Below are 18,981 nucleotides of genomic sequence, written 5' to 3' on the forward strand. Positions count from 1 at the left end.
GTGGCAGGCAGATTTAGACTTTGATATGTTAAAAGCTCAGCGCAGCCGGCCTTTCCTCAGCCCTCAGAATTTGCCAGGCATGGCATTAGACACAGCAGGGAGCTAACTCAAAGATAAGTGCATTCCTTAATAGGTTTCCAGTCTGGTCAGGGGCCGTGTCTGTGTGTGTGTGTGTGTGTGTGTGTGTGTGTAAAACCAAAAATAATACAAGAAAATAAGCTGGGTGTGCAGTGTGGCTTAGTAGAAAGAGCATACACTGGGGAGGGCCACCCCCATGTCTCAGCTAGAAGTCTACAGCGGCTTCTTGAACAGGCAGGCCTGTGTCTGCCCCGCTGCCTACAATCCACCTACTTAAGCATTCAGAGTGATTTCACCCAAACACAAATCTGAACATCTCATCCTGTGACCTCCTCCTCTCCCACCCCCGGGATCCCTGTTGACTCAGGATGGGGTGCAGATTTCTTTTTTTTTTTTTTTTTACTTTTTATTTTATATTGGAGTACCGTTTTTTTTTTAACATTTTATTTTATTATTTATTTATTTATTTTTGGCTGCATTGGGTCTTTGTCGCTGCCTGTGGGTTTTCTCTAGTTGCGGTGAGCGGGGGCTACTCTTCGTTGCAGTGCACGGGCTCTAGGCACACGGGCTTCAGTAGCCGTGGCTCGTGGGCTCTAGAGCACAGGCTCAGTAATTGTGGCTCGTGGGCTCAGTAGTTGTGGCTCATAGGCTCTAGAGCGCAGGCTCAGCAGCCGTGGCGCACGGGCCTAGCTGCTCCGCGGCATGTGGGATCCTCCCCAACCAGGGCTCGAACCCGTGTCCCCTGCATTGGCAGGCAGATTCTCAACCACTGTGCCACCAGGGAAGCCCTGGAGTATAGTTAGTTAACAATGTTGTGATAGTTTCAGGTGTACAGCAAAGTGATTCAGTTATACATAGACATGTATCTATTCTTTTTTAAATGCTTTTCCCATTTAGGTTGTTGCATAATATTGAACGGAGCTCCCTGTGCTATACAGAAGGTCCTTGTTGGTTATCCACTTTAAATATAGTAGTATGTACATGTCAATCCCAAACTCCCAATTTATCGCTCCCTCCATCCTGCCCCCCAGTAACCATAATTTCATTCTCTAAGTCTGTGAGTCTGTTTCTGTTTTGTAAATAAGTTCATTTGTATCATTTCTTTTTAGATTCCTCATATAAGTGATATTATGTGATATTTGTCTTTCTCTGTCTGACTTCACTCAGTATGACAATCTCCAGGTCCATCCATGTTGCTGCAAATGGCATTACCTCATTCTTTTTAGTGGCTGAGTAATATTCCATGGTATTTATGTGCCACATCTTCTTTATCCATTCATCTGTCAATGGACATTTAGGCTGTTCCCATGTCCTGGCTGTTGTAAATAGTGCTGCTATGAACATAGGGGTGCATGTGTCTTTTCAAAGTATGGTTTTCTCTGGACATAGGCCCAGGAGTGGGATTGCAGGATCATATGGTAGCTCTATTTTTAGTTTTTTAAGTAACTTCCATACTGTTCTCCATAGTGGCTGAGATTTACATTCCCAGCAACAACGTAGGAGGGTTCCCTTCTCACCTGGGGTGCAGATTTCTTAGTACGACTCCCAGGGCCACGTGGATCTTAGCCCTCTCATGGCTCACTGAGGTTGCCTTTCTGGCCTCTGCCCCGTCTGAGCTGCTTGCACTCTTCTCACCACTACCTCTGCCTGTTGTCGTCTGCCACCTCCATCTCCTGTCCAACTCCTGTCTGTATCTTAGGTCTCAGCCTAGCAAAGTGAGGTTGGAGGTTGATGCCCACTGTGTTAGCTCCCAGTTGCTGCTGCAACAGATGACAGTAAACATAGCAGCTCTGAACAACACACGTTTATTTTCTAACAGTTCTGGAGGTCAGACGCCTGAAAAGGTCTCACTGTCTACAATCAAAGTGTCAGCAGGGCCACGCTCCCTCTGGAGGCTCCGGAGGACAGTGTGTGTCCTGGCCTTTTCCAGGTGCTAGAGGCGTCCTGCCTTCCCTGGCTCTGGCTCCTTCCTCGATCTGTAAAGTCATAAGCATAGCATCTTGACATCTCGCCAACTCTGACCCTCCTGCCCCCCTCTCTCCCTTACAAGGACCCTTGTGATTATATTGGGTTCACTGATATAATCCAGGAGCATCTCCTGATCTCGCAACCCTTAATTTAATCGCATGTGGAAAGTCCCTTTTGCTGTGTAAGGGCACCGATTCTCAGGGTCCGGGGCTACCCTAACCTTCGGGGGAAGGAGGGGACGTGAATCTGCCCCATACATGGATGCTGTCCTGGCGCCCTGCCATCTCCTCACCGAGGGACTCCTCAGTCCCAGTTAGGCAGGGGCTCTGTGTATCTCATGCTTAGCCATTGAATCCCAGTTCCTAGCCCACCGCCTGGTGCCCAGTAGGTTGCTGAATGGATGAACTAATAAATGAAAGATAGACCTGGGTTTAAATCCTGGCACTGACACTCATTTTTGATGGCACAGTGGGAAAGATACTTAACCCTCCAAATGTCAGTTTTCTTACCCATCTAGTGTGGTGATTATACCCACCTTGCATTGTTATATGAAGACGAGGCAACAGAGGCCACATCAGTGGATCTCAGCACTGGCTGCCTGTTAGCCCCGACTGGGGGGACTTTTGTGAAAGACCAGTGCCCCAGGCTAATCTCCAAGGACTCTGATCCGGTAGAGTCATCGCAAGCCCTTTCTCTGTTGTTGGTGGTGGTGTGAATCGTCAGCACTGTTGTAGAGCTGCAGGCCGAATGTTCCAGAGGCCACAGGATTGGTGTGGGTGAGGAATTTAATTATGTTGGAGAAGCCTGTAGAGAAATGTGCTCAGTTACAATTAGAACCCAGCCGTCAAGGATTTTCCACAGGTGGGCAAAGCCATGTGAGGTGGTTGAAAAAGAAAAAGAAAAAAAGAAAAGATTGCAATTGGCAGACCATATAGCTTGCCTGGGGCCCAGGAATGGTGGGTGAGGGACAGGCCTCGTGGGGATGCGTGCCTGTGAAGCATCCGACATCTGGGGTTGGCTTTATACGGTCCAGGTGCCTTGTGTGATAGGCACAGGGTTCTGGAACCAGAATCGTAATGTTTTTGACAAAACATAGGGTCACCTATTAATTTTCTTTTTCAGGAATGTAACGAGTTTACCTACGGTTTTGCCGAAGAAATCCGAAGGCAGACTTTCGGGGCAGTGACACCCGGCTATGACTTCATGGCCCGATTGAGGTACATATATAGAGTACATTCCCCCGCTCCCTCCCCCAAGCCTGTGAAGACAGAGGACGCTCTGGATACATTGTAGCAAGCTCAGTCAGCATTCTCTCTCCTGAAACATTTACAAGGCGGTCAGTAATTAAAGGTGAATCATGCAGTGCGTGGCCAAGCCACTCAAGATGGCTGTTCTCTTGCTCTCTGTACATCCCCTGCTCGACCAAGTCCTTGCTTCATCCGCACGCTACTCTCACAAACGTGAGTTGCCTCCTGCCCCAGCACGTGACTGGCCTAATCCTTGGGCCAGAGCGGCTCCACCTGGTAGTTTATTAAAGGGAGATACCTGCCCTCCACGATGGGTGTTAACCTGACGGGCTGTGAGCTGCTAGTTTCTGTGGTAACAGAGGAGCCCACGTGACATCAATTCCCTATATAAATGGTGGCCTCCTTCGCCCCCGGGTAGCAAAGATGGCTGCTTTGTCCTGTCTGCAGGCTGCCGAACATGATGGGGTGTCTCTCCAGGACTCTTTTGCTTTGGACATGTAAGATCCCCCATCCAGTAAGCCATAGGTGCCGCTGTCACTGTCTCCGGGCTCTTTCTCGGGTCTCCAGCCTGGGCAGCTACAAGGCTTGCCGGCCGGTGGGGCGCAGCGGGTCCCTTTTTCTTCTTCAGGAGCGGAGTGGAGGCGATTCTCCCTCCCAACGCGCACGAGCTGGCTCACAACCGCCTGCACGTCTCCATCACCAACACCAAGACCAGAGAAAACTACTTAGTCTCCAGTTTTCCCTCCCGAGAGGACCTTGTTAAGGTAACACTGCCGCATTCCTTGTTGGAGGAAATGAGCAAGTGCTGATATACATACTTCCACAAACAGTGAGCGCGCCCGCGTTCTTTAGATCCAGCATTGCATACCATGCCTGATAGATGGTACATATGCTCCATAAATCATGCGTCTGCAGGATGCATCCGCCAGTATCCCTCCGAGGCCACCTTATGGCAGGCGGCTCCCAGAGACCTCCGGAGTAGCTCGGTATTTTTTCTTGTGATGTTCCGTGTGCTCACGTTTATCCTGGGATTAAACTTGAGTAGCAAGAACCATTCCTTACATTGACGTAGATAATACTTACGCGGTTTGTGTAAGACTTTGTCTCAGTACTACCATATTCGGCCCTTCCACAGCCCTGTAAATCAGGCAGGACAGGTGAGATTACTGTACTTTTGTCGCTTTTCTAAGAGAAGAAATGGCTGGTAAGATTTTGTGTGACACACCCCAGGGTGTACTGACTGCCAGTGGGAATCCAGGTCTCTTACCTTTTCACTCTAGTGTTCCCTTTCCTTTCTTCCATTTTGCGTTGATGCCTTTCTATCCAAACACATGTGAAAGTCGGTTGGGAAATCATTGTCTCTGAGATAGTTCGGCTGATTTGCAAATAACAGTGCATTGCTAAGGTAATAAATATTTTACATTTGAAAGGGTGCACTTCTCTTAGAAAAGCCAGGCTATTTTCTTCTTTTTCCTCTTGTGGGAATTGTAGCGAGCTTCAGGTGATACAGAGGACGCGTGTTTGGATACAGCAGCAGGCGATGGATTGAGAGAGCTACAAGTTCCACCAGAATTAGATGATAAATGCATTGAGTTTTACTATCAAAACTCACGGTTCGAATTTTATGTTTGAATGATATGATTTGAAATACCTAATGAAATGTTGAGCTGACAAGTAAAATTACTTTGTGACTTAAGAGATTAGAATATTTTCACTCCCGTCTCTCACTTATACATTAATAGTCATTCCATCTTAGAAAAATATTTTTCTATAATATTATTATACTCTTGTGTAGACTTAAAAAATAGAAAGGGAGAAGCTGATAATCCATGCCTGAATTGTCACAAATTGTCAATGCCAACGCAGACATATCAGGCTTGTGGTGGTTAGAATACCTCTTCTTGTTGGTAAGAGAACAAGGCTGGGAGCAAAAGACTATTATCCTATCATGAAACAAGAGGGGAATTCTACCCACAGTTACTACCTTCTCCTTGAGTCTGTCCGTGGCTACTGTATCTACAGTGGCCGAGCCCCTGATGTTTCCTATATCCCGCCCTGATTTACTTACCACTGTTCCGCATACGAATTTTACTGCTCTGTTTACTTAGTTTTTGTCTATCTTCCTTCACAGGAGTGTAAGCTCGGGGTGGGGGTGGGGGGTAGGAGGGTTCAGGGACTGCTGTGTTCTGTCCGCTCCTGTATTCCCAGCGCCTGGTACAGTGTCATCTCCATCAACCTGTGCTCCATGAGTGAATGGGAATGAATAAATCAATGAACGAAGATGGCATCTATTAAAAGAATGAAGAAGCTGGATCCTTCATGTTCAATGATCTGGACAAAACGTAATTCAGCTCGCTAGTGCCCCAGCTGGGACCACAGTCCAGGCCTCTAACATTCTGCTTGGTAGCCATGGCCCCCTCTCCCAACACGAGATAAAATCACCCTCTTAATTCCTTTCATGTGGGAGTGTCGTGAGCTGAATAACGTCCCCCAAAGATGTCCACACTGTAATCCCCAGGACCTGTGAATACGGCGTCTCACATGGCAAGAGGGTTTGTATAGATGGGGTGAAGGTGAGGGTCTTGATGGGGAGGTGATCCTGGGTTAGCTGGGCCGACCCAAACTAATTTAATCACATGTGTCCTTAAAAATGGAGATGTTTGCTGCTTCTGAGGCGCAGGAGCCTTTGTATGAGGAGGGCACTACGGGTCCTCCCCTTGACAGCCAGCGAGGCAGAGGGACCTCAGTCCTACAGCCAGTGGAACTGAATGCTACCAGTATCTCAATGAGCAGGAAACCAAGTCTCCCCTCAAGCCCGCAGGAAGGATTGCAGCCCTGCCAGCACCTGAATTTTTTTGCCCAGGTGGATCCAGCCTGTGCTGGATCCCGACCTCCAGACCCTAGGATCATACATTTATTTGTGTTGTTTTAGCCTTTCGATTTGTGGTAACTTGTTATAGCAGCCATAGCAAACTACTGCAGTAAGCAAACAGGACTTTTTGATTTGCTTTGTTTTGGATAATAACTACTCAGAGAACTGGTGAAATTACTTGAGTTCATTGAACAGAAGAGAACTAGTTGGCACAAATGTATAATACCTTGTAAGGAGAATAATTGAATAATTAATATGTATCCTAGGTTATACGAGAAGCATTTTAAATGTTTAGTAGAATGCTCTAACCTTTTGCAGAAACTCAAAGAAAGGAAGGATAGATGGTTCCTTGACAGCAGATGGTGGCTCTAAAAATGTATGAAATGTATGCCTGGAATACTCATGAGCATGTAGTTCAAAAATGAAGACTGGTGAAGACTGCAGGAGGGAGGGAGAAGAATATGAAGGGAAAATATCTCGCCCTCCCCCCAACACACACACACGCTGGGCAGTGACATGCTGTGTTCTGATCAGAGGCCAGTGGGAGACCCGTGTCTGGGGTGGTAGTTCTGACCGCCTCATTCAGTGTCAGGGGAGAGAAGAAAGGCGCCGGCCACTCCCCCACTTCCTTAGCTAGAGACCGGAGGGCGCTGAGTTCCAGAAGCCAAGAGGAGAAGCAGCCCACAGTTTGTAACTGGCGTCTCCTGGGAGCTTTGCCTGCCTGGCTCTGATCCCTCAGCCTTGGGTTTAATGTCTATGATCTTGGAAGTCTGTAGGTGACAGACGGAGATTAAGACTGAAACCAGAGGTAGAGCATGTCAAGGATCAATTGCTAGCTAGCCAGGACAGGAATATGGGAGAGTATTAAATATTGGTGATTTTTAATCAATGCCTCGTTTATTCCCTTAATTACTAGATTTTTTTTTCTTTTTAATGCCAAGCTCTTCATTATCCACCAGCTGACTGCTACCTTTTATTATAGATAGGCTCTCTGTGTACCTGAAAATCCAACTAGAAACCTGTATCTCACAGTGTGTGCATGGGTGTCCGTGTGTCTGTGTCTTGTTACACTGTCTTGGATTATCACTTGTTTTTGTGCATCTCCCAGTGTTCCTATTCAGGTCTGTCATTCCCTGATGGTGTCCTCTGAGGCTAATTACGTTTGAGCCTCAGTTTTCTCAACTGTGAAATGGAGATGAAAGGTAATCGGTGTTACCATGGCGAGTAAATTGAAAAAATCATGTAAAAGTGTGCTTGAAATAGTCAAGTCTTATAAGCTTGTTAATTACAGTGCATATTTAGTAAATAATGAACAAATAAGATAATAAGCCACACACATCACTGGTCAGCATCCCTGTGTGAGTCTGTCATGAAATTTTAAGGTCCCAGCTTTCTTTTTGCAGACTGGGTAGGCTTCACCCTTTCTTAAACATTTTCTTCTTTTACCCCTTATCTTTGTTCATGAGCAACGTGCTCACCTACATCTATAAAATCTCGGGAAATGGATTATGACCAAGTTCTGCCTTTAGGCATCTGATTTTTATACCTCTTCAACCATTGACCTGGTGTACATTCACCAATGTGCTTGTGTGATGATTCATACTTAAATTATATTAACTTCACTTTTGGTGGCATGAAAAAATTATTCTTTCATCTGATAGCTGCAATGATAGTTGATTATTTTCTGAGAACCTCTTTGGATCAATTATGTGGTCCAATGACTCATTTTATTTGGGATTGGATTTCCATAGTATTTGGGATCTTATGTCCATGGTGATTTAACTCAGTGCTATGGTCTGGATGTTTGTGTCCCCCCCCCAAATTCCTGTGTTGAAATCCTAACCCCCAATATGATGGTATTTGGAGTCAGGGGTCTGTCGGAAGTGATTAGGTCATGAGGGTGGAGCCCTAATGAATGGGATTAGTGCTCTTGTAAAAGAGACCCCGGAGAGCTCCCTCACCTCTTCCACCATGTGAGGACATAGAAGTGGGTTCTCAGTAGACACTGAATCTACCAGCCCCTTGATCTTGGACTTCTGAGATTCCAGAACTGTGAGAAAATAAACTTGTGTCCTTTCTAAGCCACCCAGTCTGTGGTATTTTGTTGTAGCAGCCTGAGCAGACTGAGACAGGAACTTGGCACTGACAGGTGAGGATGCTGCTGTAACAAATACCTAAAAGTGTGGAAGCGGCTTTGGAGCTGAGTAACGGGCAGGGGATCTATGAGTTGAGAGGTACATGTTAGAAAAACCCTGCGTTGCCGTTGGTGATTCTGGTGACGGCTCAGAAAGGAAAAACCAAACCGTAGAGAGAGCCTCCATATTCTTAGACCTGGATAGTAAAGGCCATAGCGATGAGGTCTCAGACGGAGGCGACGAAATGTTATCAGACGATGGAGGAAAGGTCACCCGTGTTATACATTGACCCAGAATAGCAGGATTATGTTCATGTCCTCGTGTTCTGGGGATGGTAGAACTTGCAGGTTATGACACTGGATATTTGATGAGGTGGTTTCTAAGCAAAGTGTTGAAGGAGCAGCCTGGTTTCTCTTGGCTACTTAGAGTAAAACGCAAGAAGAGAGAAATAGGTAAAGATGGAATTGTTCCTCAGAAGCAAAGCAGAACTTAAAGATTTGGAACATTCTCAGCCTGTGCATACTGAAGAGAATAAGAGAGCCTGTTTGGGACACAACAGGAGGGGTGTGGCCATCTGGCCAGATAACCCTGTGATAAGGAGGTTCCATGAGTTGGCCGTCTAGACAGAAGCCAGGACCTATATGTAGTCCAAGACCATGGACAAAGGCCATTCAGAGATCATCAGGGCAGCTCCCTTCCACCAGAGGCCCCCGAGTGCCAGGACCCCCGCCAGCACAGGGCACTGCAGAGACGTCCCATGAGGGCAGTGCCCTGCAGAGCCATGGGGGCGGGGCTAAGCCCCACATTGCCCCATAACCCCATACTGTAGAGCACTGATTCTAGCCCTGGGGAGCATCGGCCAGGAGACCCAGGCACAGAGGCAAATACTTGTCATGGGTCCTTAGCAACTCCTTGATTTGTGGGCCCGTTTACATATTGTGCCCCGAATGTCCCAATGTATACATCTTGCACCTCAACTCACCCATTTTAAGCTCCAGATTTTATACTGGGCTATCCTTCTTCAGAAGGAAACATGCAATCAGGAAATCCAAACATATTTCAATATTAGCCTCCTGCAACGCATACTTAGGGAAGTAAACCCTTCATTTACAAGAAAGTCGTACGCCGCCACCTCCACAGCTCAGCAGGAATGGCTTTGAAATTAAGCGTGCCACGGAGCGGGAGGGATAGTGCTCTGGCCCTTGTCTGAATTGGTACAAATCATCGAATTTGTGTTTAAAACTGACGCCCCGTGTATGTGCTCTGAGATGGTCTTTTGACATCCATGAATGCCCTTTGACACACATACGCCCAGGAAGGCGTTCCTGCAGAATGGTGTCCCCCCCACCCGTCTCCATTGCCAGGATGTCCTGAATTGCCTTGCACACGGTGAGCATGCTCTTACAGCAAGACCTTCTCACGTTTAGCCCTGTGAAGGTGAAATAAGGACTGAATTTAAGATTGGTCATTATCTTGAAGACTGGGTAAGACAAATTTGAATCTGTCTTTGAATTTCAACTACACCAGCAGGTTCTGAATACACAGCCAGATTCTCATTAAACTCCACAGTCAACTTTAGGCATAAATGAAACTGGTTGACAATTTATTCTCTAAGGAAGCCAGGCCACATAATTTTCTAAACACCCCTTTTCTATAAAATGTAAAATGAAAAAAGCTAATCTGAACGTGTATTGAATCCACACTTGGCAATGCTTTATACAGTTGCTACAGTAAGTCGCTGACGTTTATTTTTATCCTTGTGTATTTGGTGAGAAGGAAACAGAAAAAAATCAATGGTTTAACGTACGTGTAATTCTTAAAGTGCTGGGCTAAGTGACAGGGCAGGAACACTAACTAGGTCCCTGCCTTCTGTATCGGTGTCCTCAACCAAAACAGTCTGCAGACATGGCTAAATGTCCCCAGGGGGCTCAGACCCCCCGCCCCCCCAACTTGAGAACCACTGCCCTAGATGTATCGATATTTTTTGGTGAGAAATATTTCACTGGAACACCAGTGAGGTAAGACAGTAGAAGCATGTTGAGGCATAATAGTACATATTTCATGAACTGTCTCCCGCCTTAGAAAATCCTGTTTGCTTGCAATAAAATGGCAGTAAGCTGACATCGAATAAGACAAGCCGCTTAGTTCCTAACTATCAAAAGCTAATTTTCCCACTAACCATAGTTTGATATACAAATCACTAGCCCGTATAACCTATGACAGAACAAATACACTGATTTTGGGGGGGATGACGGGTCTTTTCCAGTTCACCGCACTTTTCATGTCAGTTCAGAGGATTCTTGCTGTTACTATCTGTATCAAAGTAATTGGGTAGCATTTTTCATCTAAACAGCTCAAAAAGAGTTCTAAGCATTAACTTGTGAACTTCACATTATAACTTGACACACGGGAGGTAAAAAACCCACATAATTCTGTTTCTAAGGGTAGTGATTTTTTTTCTTTTTTCTTTTTGCAGGCCACATGTCTGTTATAGTGAAGTAAGTCCTTACAGTTATAGAGTGTGTTTGGCTGTTTAAAGGCGTCTAAGTACTGTAATTTCCCAATATGTGTGCTATCCACAAATTGTTATCGCTATGGTGCAGTGTTGCATTTTTGCCGGATAACTTCATTAAATAGCAGCATTGTGCTTGCAGAACGTACCTAGGGTCTGTAATTACCTTCCTAAAGGAGTAGCCAACCAATGATAGGGCCAGATTAGTTAGGGTGAAGGCAGTGACCGTAACTGTGAACAGCCTTGCTCTGAAAAATGCTCAGCTGCTCAGGTCGGGGCTACCAGGGGGCTGACGAGGTTGGGCCTGAAGAGGCTTGGTTTCTATCCTGTCGGCCCCGCGGATGGATGTGATCTTCCGCAAATCACCGGAGGGGAGGCTCACTCCTGCTTGGCGTCTTTGTGGAGAGGGTGTGGGTAACGTCATGGGGGCCCCACACCGAAAGCTGAGATTTTGAAATGAATGCTAAGTGGGGGGCTCGTTTGCATTGACCCTTCTTAGAAGGCTGAGAAATCTTGTGCAAGGGTGTCTTCATACCATGGCTTCATGCTTTGCTCTCGACACCTTACAGTTCTGAATACCTGCATTTTCGCTCCACACGGGGCCCAGATGTTGTGTAGCCGATTCTGGCACCCAGCATCAGCCTGGCACAGCAGAGACGTGCAGTAGCACCTGGCACGATCCCTTCCTGTCTCCTGCTAGAGTCCCTCTGTTGTGCTTTGACACCATTGAGTTTGCTTCTACTCCAGTCTGAAGCCCCGCCATGCTTCTCGGGCCAGCCGTCAGGGGCCCGTGGCTGAGGCCTCGCTGGCACCCAGGACCGATGCCCAGGCGCTCACGTACTCCAGCAGCATGGGAGAATGCGGTTTCCCCACTACGGATGGTCTTCATTCCTACTATGGAGAAGGGGGCGGTACCTGCAGGTATCAGCACTGGCTGTGAAGGAGATGCAGACCCTTTCCCATCGGTGGAATCTTTGGTCACGAGGAGCCACCGCATAAGGAAGTCTGTGCCAAGTCCCAGAGGTGTCGCAACACAGTTGTGTCAGGTCGCCACCCACAGAGGAGTGTCCTATAGAAATCACGTTATGCTGGTGACTGGGTCTCTCATTTACTTGCACTTCAGAATAAATCAGCTATTTTTAAAAACTTTTATTGGCGTATCGTTGCTTTACAACGTTGTGATAGTTTCAGGTGCACAGCAAAGTGAGTCAGCTATACGTATACATGTATCCCCTCTTTTTTGGATTTCCTTCGCATTTAGGTCACCACAGAACATTGAGTAAAGTTCCCTGAGCTATACAGTAGGTTCTCATTAGTTATCTGTTTTATACATAGTATCAATAGTGTATATATGTCAATCCCAATCTCCCAGTTCATCCCATCCCCCCTTTTCCCCCCTTGGTATCCATAGGTTTGTTCTCTACATCTGTGCCTCTGATTCTGTTTTGCAGATAAGATCACCTATACCATTTTTCTAGATTCCACATATATGCGTTAATATACCGTATTTGTCTTTTTCTTTCTGACTTACTTCACTCGGTATGACAGTCTCCAGGTCCATCCACATCTCTACAAATGACCCAGTTTCATTCCTTTTTATGGCTGAGTAATATTCCATTGTATATATGTACTACATCTTCTTTATTCATTCCTCCGTTGATGGACCTTTAGGTTGCTTCCATGTTCTAGCTCTTATAAATAGTGCTGCAATGAACACTGGGGTGCTTGTGTCTTTTTGAATTATGTTTTTCTCTGGGTATATGCCCAGTAGTGGGATTGCTGGGTTTTTGAGAGCAGACCTCACAAGTCATACTTACACCATTCTTCCTTTGGGGGAAATGCCCTCTGATCTCTAAAGAATTCTAAGTGGATGATGTACAAATCATTTTGGGGACCATAATCCAGTTCTGAATAATATCTACTTGGAAAAAAAATCTCGTGAACTCTTTGACAACAAACAGCCATGGAGTCTTCAATTATCAATTGAAGGATTGGAGCTTAAGTATTCCATATCTAATACTGTATCTTTCCAAATAGAACACTAGCGATTTGAAAACTGCATTGCAGAATAAAACTTGCACATGTCAGAAAAGCTCCCAGAGCTCAGCTTCTTCTGTGGGAAGAAACGGTAATATTTTAAATGGCAATCTTTTTCGACTTTTTAAATGGAAGATAAAGTATAATTGGTGCCCCTCCCTGCCAGTGTCTCATTACATATCCAGGCCATGTAACTAACCCATGAAATGTGCTACATCCTGGTGACATAAATGAAAACATCCCCTGAGCCGTAATAACCAGAGGGGTTTGTTTCTCTGGAAGATAGAGTGAAACTTTCAAATAACTCTTACAGTGTAGGATAGAACATCGTAAATAACTTACTTGCAACCTGTACACACTCAGGAATTTAGACTTACCTGGACTTTAATTGTGTAATGACTTGGCTGTCTACAATTTAAGTGCCAGTATTACTCGGGTGAAGTGGATGGAGTTGGAGAACAATGATTTGTGCATATCTCTTTAAGGTCTTTTCTGATATCAATAAATGTTATCTTCGATTTAAGTGTGTCCCACTGTGCCCTTGAAATACATGGAACTTATTGTTATAGCAAATTTTTGTACATTTAAACGATTTTAATTTCATAGTAGGGGACATGAAATATATCGTAGGCATGTTAATGCCTCCTTTCACAAGCTGTTTCTTTATCCGTCTAGGTCCTGTTAGCCAGCAGTTTTGTGCCCATTTACGCAGGACTAAAACCAGTGGAATACAAAGGGCAGGTAAGATGCTTACAACTGACAAATGATCAATAAATCCCGTGTTCATATGTTTCCTTCGAAAGGTCCAATTGTACTATTATTCTGGTGGCTCCAACTCCATTTGTATGACTTGTTTCCCCGTAGTTTTGTTTCTGTTTAGCAGAAAAAACAAAAAAAATCAAGTGCAGGTGCTGTGGTGCCCTATCGCCTGCACACTTACACACACACACTGATGAGCAGACACAGTATCTGTTCAACACACACCAGAGTTAAAAGTTGTGTGATCAAACACAGTAGCTATTTCATACATAAACCGGAGATACGCATCTCAGAACCAAATGCGGTATCTATTTAACCCACACCAGAGATACGTACTTTTTGTCATCAAATACACTGTCTCTTTAACACCTACTCAAGATCAGGCACATATCCATGGATGATTAATGCCATTTGTTTTATATATACATGATATGTACGTATTCATTCATAAATGTGTACAGGAAAAGTGTTTAATAGCTGTCATTCATTCTTTCACTTGGAAGGCCCAGCAAAGGGCCTGTGCTCAGTGAACGCATGGTCTTACAACCAAGGAATTGACTTTTGCAAATCTCTTAGCTAATGTGATTGGGGATGTGTCTGTGTTCTGACCTTGTCAGGCCTTGTGATTTTCTTTCTCTGAGTTTTCCTGGTCATCCCCGCCCTTTTCTGTGCTTCTCATAGGATCCTTGGCCCAAAGTGGTCTGCCCCGGGACGGTTGTCTCAGACGGGCAGATGGTTGAGGTTGAGTAGCTGGATGAGGCCATGTAGATGGACAGCCTAAGAGTGGACCATCAGGTCCAACTTGAACTCTCTTTATTCCCTATATGCATACAGCGTGTTATTTGCAGTGATGGGCTCACATGTTGTAGGCTAAAACCCTCTTCGTGACCAAGTAGAAACGTAATATACATTGAATTTTTTAAAGCAGCATAAAATAAACATAAGCTCATGGAAACCCAGGTGTTTTTTTGCTGTTGTTGTTTTGGGTTTTTTTTTCCTATTTTGGATACTGCCTCTCAGAGCTAGCAGATACTCAGTTACCAAGGGGTATGATCTTTGCTGTCATTTGAAAATTGGAGAGGTATCCCCCTTTACATAATGACTTTAAAGTAAGTTAAGTAGCATTTTCTCTTAGAGCCGTAAAAAACTCAACATTTGTTTTTACGTATAAATTTCGAATACAGATGCTATCAAAATCAACTTTACATTACGATTATGAACTTTAATTTTATGATCTGAAATGTAATGATTTTACTTCACGCTATTGCTTGATAATAAATGCAATTATTATATCACGCTATTGCTTGATAATAAATGCAATGATTTGTGCATATCTCTTTAAGGTCTTTTCTGATATCAATAAATGTTATCTTCTATTTAAGTGTGTCCCACTGTGCCCTTGAAATACATGACAGAAATGGCTAAATGGTAGAAAAAAATATGCAAAATGCTCAGGTGTTTCATGAGATTGTATCTGATCATGAAAAGGGGATTCAGAATCCAAGAATCAACAGAATTTCTGTTGTGATAGATAAATTAAGAGGTGGTGACTGAGAACGTGGGATGTAGGTATAGTAAGGAAGTGATGGAAAGGAGATGGGGGGGAAAGGAGGGATGGAATCAAGGCTAGAACAGAGCTGAGTCCCAGAAGCCTAGTATAATCTAAGACGATGCTGAACATTTCCTGTGTTTAAATAGTATTAACTGTATTATGAAGGAGGTGTAGGTGGTCATGGCTCCTAGTTTCTTCCAACATACACTGTCCTCTTCTTCCTTAGTAACAGAAACCCAGTTTTTTTCTGGGCCTGTTACCATGTAGCTAAAAGGCCACATTCTCCACCTTCCCTTGAAGCTAGGTGTGGCCATCCCCTTACGTGCTGGCAGTGAGAGGTAGGCCGAATTACTGTGGGACTTACAGGAAGGGAGGTTGTGTACCTTTCTTTCCTTCCTGCTGCCTGGAACTTAGATGTGACGACCAGAGCTCTGGCAGCTGTTGTGGATCATGAGGTCACAGATCACACCCTAGATAGAGACAAATAATGAGATGGAAAGACCTGGGCCCTGAGTGACTTGAGGAGGGGGACCTTACCAGGCCACCTTCTGTATTTCTTTTACTAGGAAAAGTAAAACTTCCTGTTCTTATTGCTTTCTATTGGATGCATTAGAGTCCACTCCCATGTGCTGTAGGGATTATTACCCCCATATTTTACAGATGAGGAAATTGAGTTGTAGAAACATTCATTCACTTCACTGAGGTCACCAAGCTTAGTAAGGGGGCAACTTTCCCAGGATGATCTCTAATGTTTGCATCTGTGCTGTGCCTCTTGCTTTACTTTGCTTTGGTCATTCCTTTAAAAAAATATCTCCCTTATTTTATTTCTGTCCCGCCCATCCCCACTGCTCCAGGTGTATGACCGGAAGCCTAGGAATAGTTAAAGGGTGAGATGTTCTCAGTTGAATTTCCTGCTATGTGGGATCTGAATACTTAGACGGGAACATGAAAGGGCAGCCTCAATTAAACAGGGAATGCAGCACCTGGAGGTGTGAGAAAAAAGGGACCTTGGGAGGCGGGACACGGCCTTGCTGATGACTGACATCTGTGCACAGTTGGCACGTCATAATTACTTGTTGAATAGAACCTAATGTCTCCAGAAAGCGTTCGGTTTACCTTGGGTGTTTAATGAAGTCCGGGAAGAGGGGCCCCTGTGCACATGATGATTGACAGTGTGCTCCTCAGAGACCTTGCTTTGTGTCTACAGCCACACAGTGGCGACTTGCCAGTGCCCTTGTGTGCTTGCTATGGACTCTGTCAGGCTCCTCCCTTCCCCCAGCTGAATATGCTTTCTAGACCAGGTTAGTCTGTAGAATCGCTCCATTTTCAGGGAAATGCGAACTTTGCTTTAAATGCAGTGTTTTGCTGTGGGTGTGAGCTTTTCCTAATTCCATAAAACTTTGTGTCACGCTTTCTCCTGTTCTGGGTCTTGATGCTTTTGTGGAGGTCAGGTTTTGATTTGCTGGTTGGCTTTGGTGGTTTTTCTGAAGCGATGGAGGTTGCAGCAGCAGGGGGCAGAGAGAGCTCAGCATCACTTGGGTTTGAGGCAGAGCCGCTGGTGTCCTGAGCTGCTTCTGCACGCAGCTCCTGTTCAACCGGCTGACCACTCACCTCCACGTCCGGTGTCACTTAGCTACGGAACATACTGCGTTTTACTAATACTTATTTGTGGACCTGATATTTTTATTGAAAAAAATCTTTTATTAATCATGTAGAAGTTTCATACCTTCATAAGATTTAAAATTGACTTAAGCCACAGTAAATAACAGCATGATTCCTTCCTAAACTGTCTACCAGTTGTGTGAAGTGGTACAACATCTTGGAAAACGGCTTGGTTTTCCTAATTTTTAAAATTAATTAATTTTTAAATTTTTATTTATTTATTTTTGGCTGTGTTGGGTCTTCGTTGCCGCGGACGGGCTTTCTCTGCTTGCCGAGAGCGGGGGCTACTCTTCGTTGCGGTGCGCGGGCTTCTCATTGCAGTGGCTTCTCTTGTTGCAGAGCACGGGGTCTAGGCACGTGGGCTTCAGTAGTTGTGGTGGCCTGGCTCAGTAGTTGTGCCGCACGGGCTTTGTTGCTCCGCGGCATGTGGGATCTTCCCAGACCAGGGCTCGAACCCGTGTCCTCTGCATTGGCAGGCGGATTCTTAACCACTGCGCCACCAGGGAAGTTCCTGGTTTTCCTAATTTTTAAAAAAGTTTTTGTAGCTTTCTCTGGTTTTATCTTAGGAGACTGTTTTTAGCACCCTACTTATACTTGATATTCATTAACAATTGAATAAATGGAAATAAATTGAAGTTCAATCTTATCATTTTTACCAGTGGATTTTCCTTCCGTGTACATGGCCTCTTTCCAGTGATTGAATAAGCTGTGGGAATGTGCCTACTTTCAGAGCACGTTTTCACAGGTTCTAGTCATCAATGTGGAAGAAGAATAAGGATTTTCAAGAGGAGGTCTTAACTGATCAGTTTTTGTTTTTGCTTTTTAATATTTATTTATTTAGGCTTTGCCGGGTCTTAGTTGCAGCACGTGGGATCTTTTTAGTTGCAGCATGCGAACTCTTAGTTGCGGCATGTGGGATCTAGTTCCCCGACCAGGGATCAAACCCGGGCACCCTGCATTGGGAGATCGGAGTCTTACCCACTGGACCACCAGGGAGATCCCTGATCAGTGTTTTTTTGTTTGTTTTTTTGTTTCATTTTAAGACATAGCATTAGTGTTGGCAAGTGACTATTTTATTGTTATTTTGATATTTTAATCTCTGGAACTGTGATGCAGATCACAAGAAGAGCTATAGGTTTGTTTTTTGCTCTGAGTTAGATTTCAAGTAATATTTTAACAGTGTATTGTATAGAGAATACTTATCATTGTATTCTAGTCATTGAGCCTTTTGCACGGGTTATGAATTATTAATCTTTTCATTATTGGCATATCTGTGGGAAAGAGAATTGTAGAATACTCTGTTACTATGTATTTATATACAACTATTATTATTACAGTCCTTTGGCTTCTATTTCTTCATGATTTAGACATGTCACGAGGATACATATCTCAATCACTGTCATAGCGAACGGTGGTGGCTGGCTGGGCGACCAGCTAGATTTGGCTTGATGGAACCCTGGTTATCAATTTACAGCCATGCTGAAATAGAAGCTCTTATTTTTCATCGGATTTTTAAATTCTGCATGTCTATTTGATTTTTGAAAAAATAGGTTAGTTTTCCAGGGAACATCTTCTATTAATAAATAGCACTTGTAGAATTTCAACTGCTAGAGTTTTCTGAAAGTTGGGTATATAGAATCACCATTTTTGAGCAACCTTCAGAAATCCAAAAATTAAGTTGGCAATTTACCAAAAATCATTATTTAGTACAAGTCAGTATTGCAGGTTTTCTCAACCAGTTTTTAATTTTTAAAATTTTATTTATTTTCACCTGTCACCCTTTCATTAAAAAATCTCCTGTGTCTCTTGTCCCCTCCTGTGTTTCTTCATCCCAAATGGTAGATTCTGACCTGTGTCCTGGGGGGTGGGTATCTATTTGACATAAACACACTCCCTCTCCCTTCTCCCCCTCCCCTCTTCTTCCCTATCCCCCCTCCCCCTTTGTCCCTCCCCCTTCCTCCCTCTCCCCACTCCCCCTTTGGCCCTCTCCCCCTCCCCCTTCCACCCTCTCACCCCTCCCCTTCCTCCCTCTCCCCTCCCCCTCTTCCTCCCTCTTCCCCTCCCCCTTCCTCCCTCTCCCCCTCCCCCTTCCTCCCTCTCCCCCTTCTCCCCCTCCCCCTTCCTCCCTCTTCCCCTTCTCCTTTCCTCCCCTCCCCCTT

The 18,981-nt window shown here is 44.8% G+C and overlaps 1 protein-coding gene across 1 annotated transcript in view; it reads left to right on the plus strand.

Moving 5' to 3' along the window:
• PNPLA4 (patatin like phospholipase domain containing 4) overlaps positions 1–18,981 on the plus strand; it is a 28,340-nt gene that overhangs the window by 3,411 nt on the left and 5,948 nt on the right. Inside the window, exons 3-5 of the mRNA XM_029239863.1 lie at positions 3,169–3,263; positions 3,922–4,057; positions 13,525–13,590. Coding sequence (XP_029095696.1) covers positions 3,169–3,263; positions 3,922–4,057; positions 13,525–13,590 — 297 coding nt within the window. The remainder of the gene's footprint in view (positions 1–3,168; positions 3,264–3,921; positions 4,058–13,524; positions 13,591–18,981) is intronic.

The sequence above is a fragment of the Monodon monoceros genome, unplaced genomic scaffold (assembly GCF_005190385.1).
Source record: "Monodon monoceros isolate NGI ecotype Baffin Bay Population unplaced genomic scaffold, NGI_Narwhal_1 Super_Scaffold_22, whole genome shotgun sequence".
Classification (NCBI taxonomy): Eukaryota; Metazoa; Chordata; class Mammalia; order Artiodactyla; family Monodontidae; genus Monodon; species Monodon monoceros.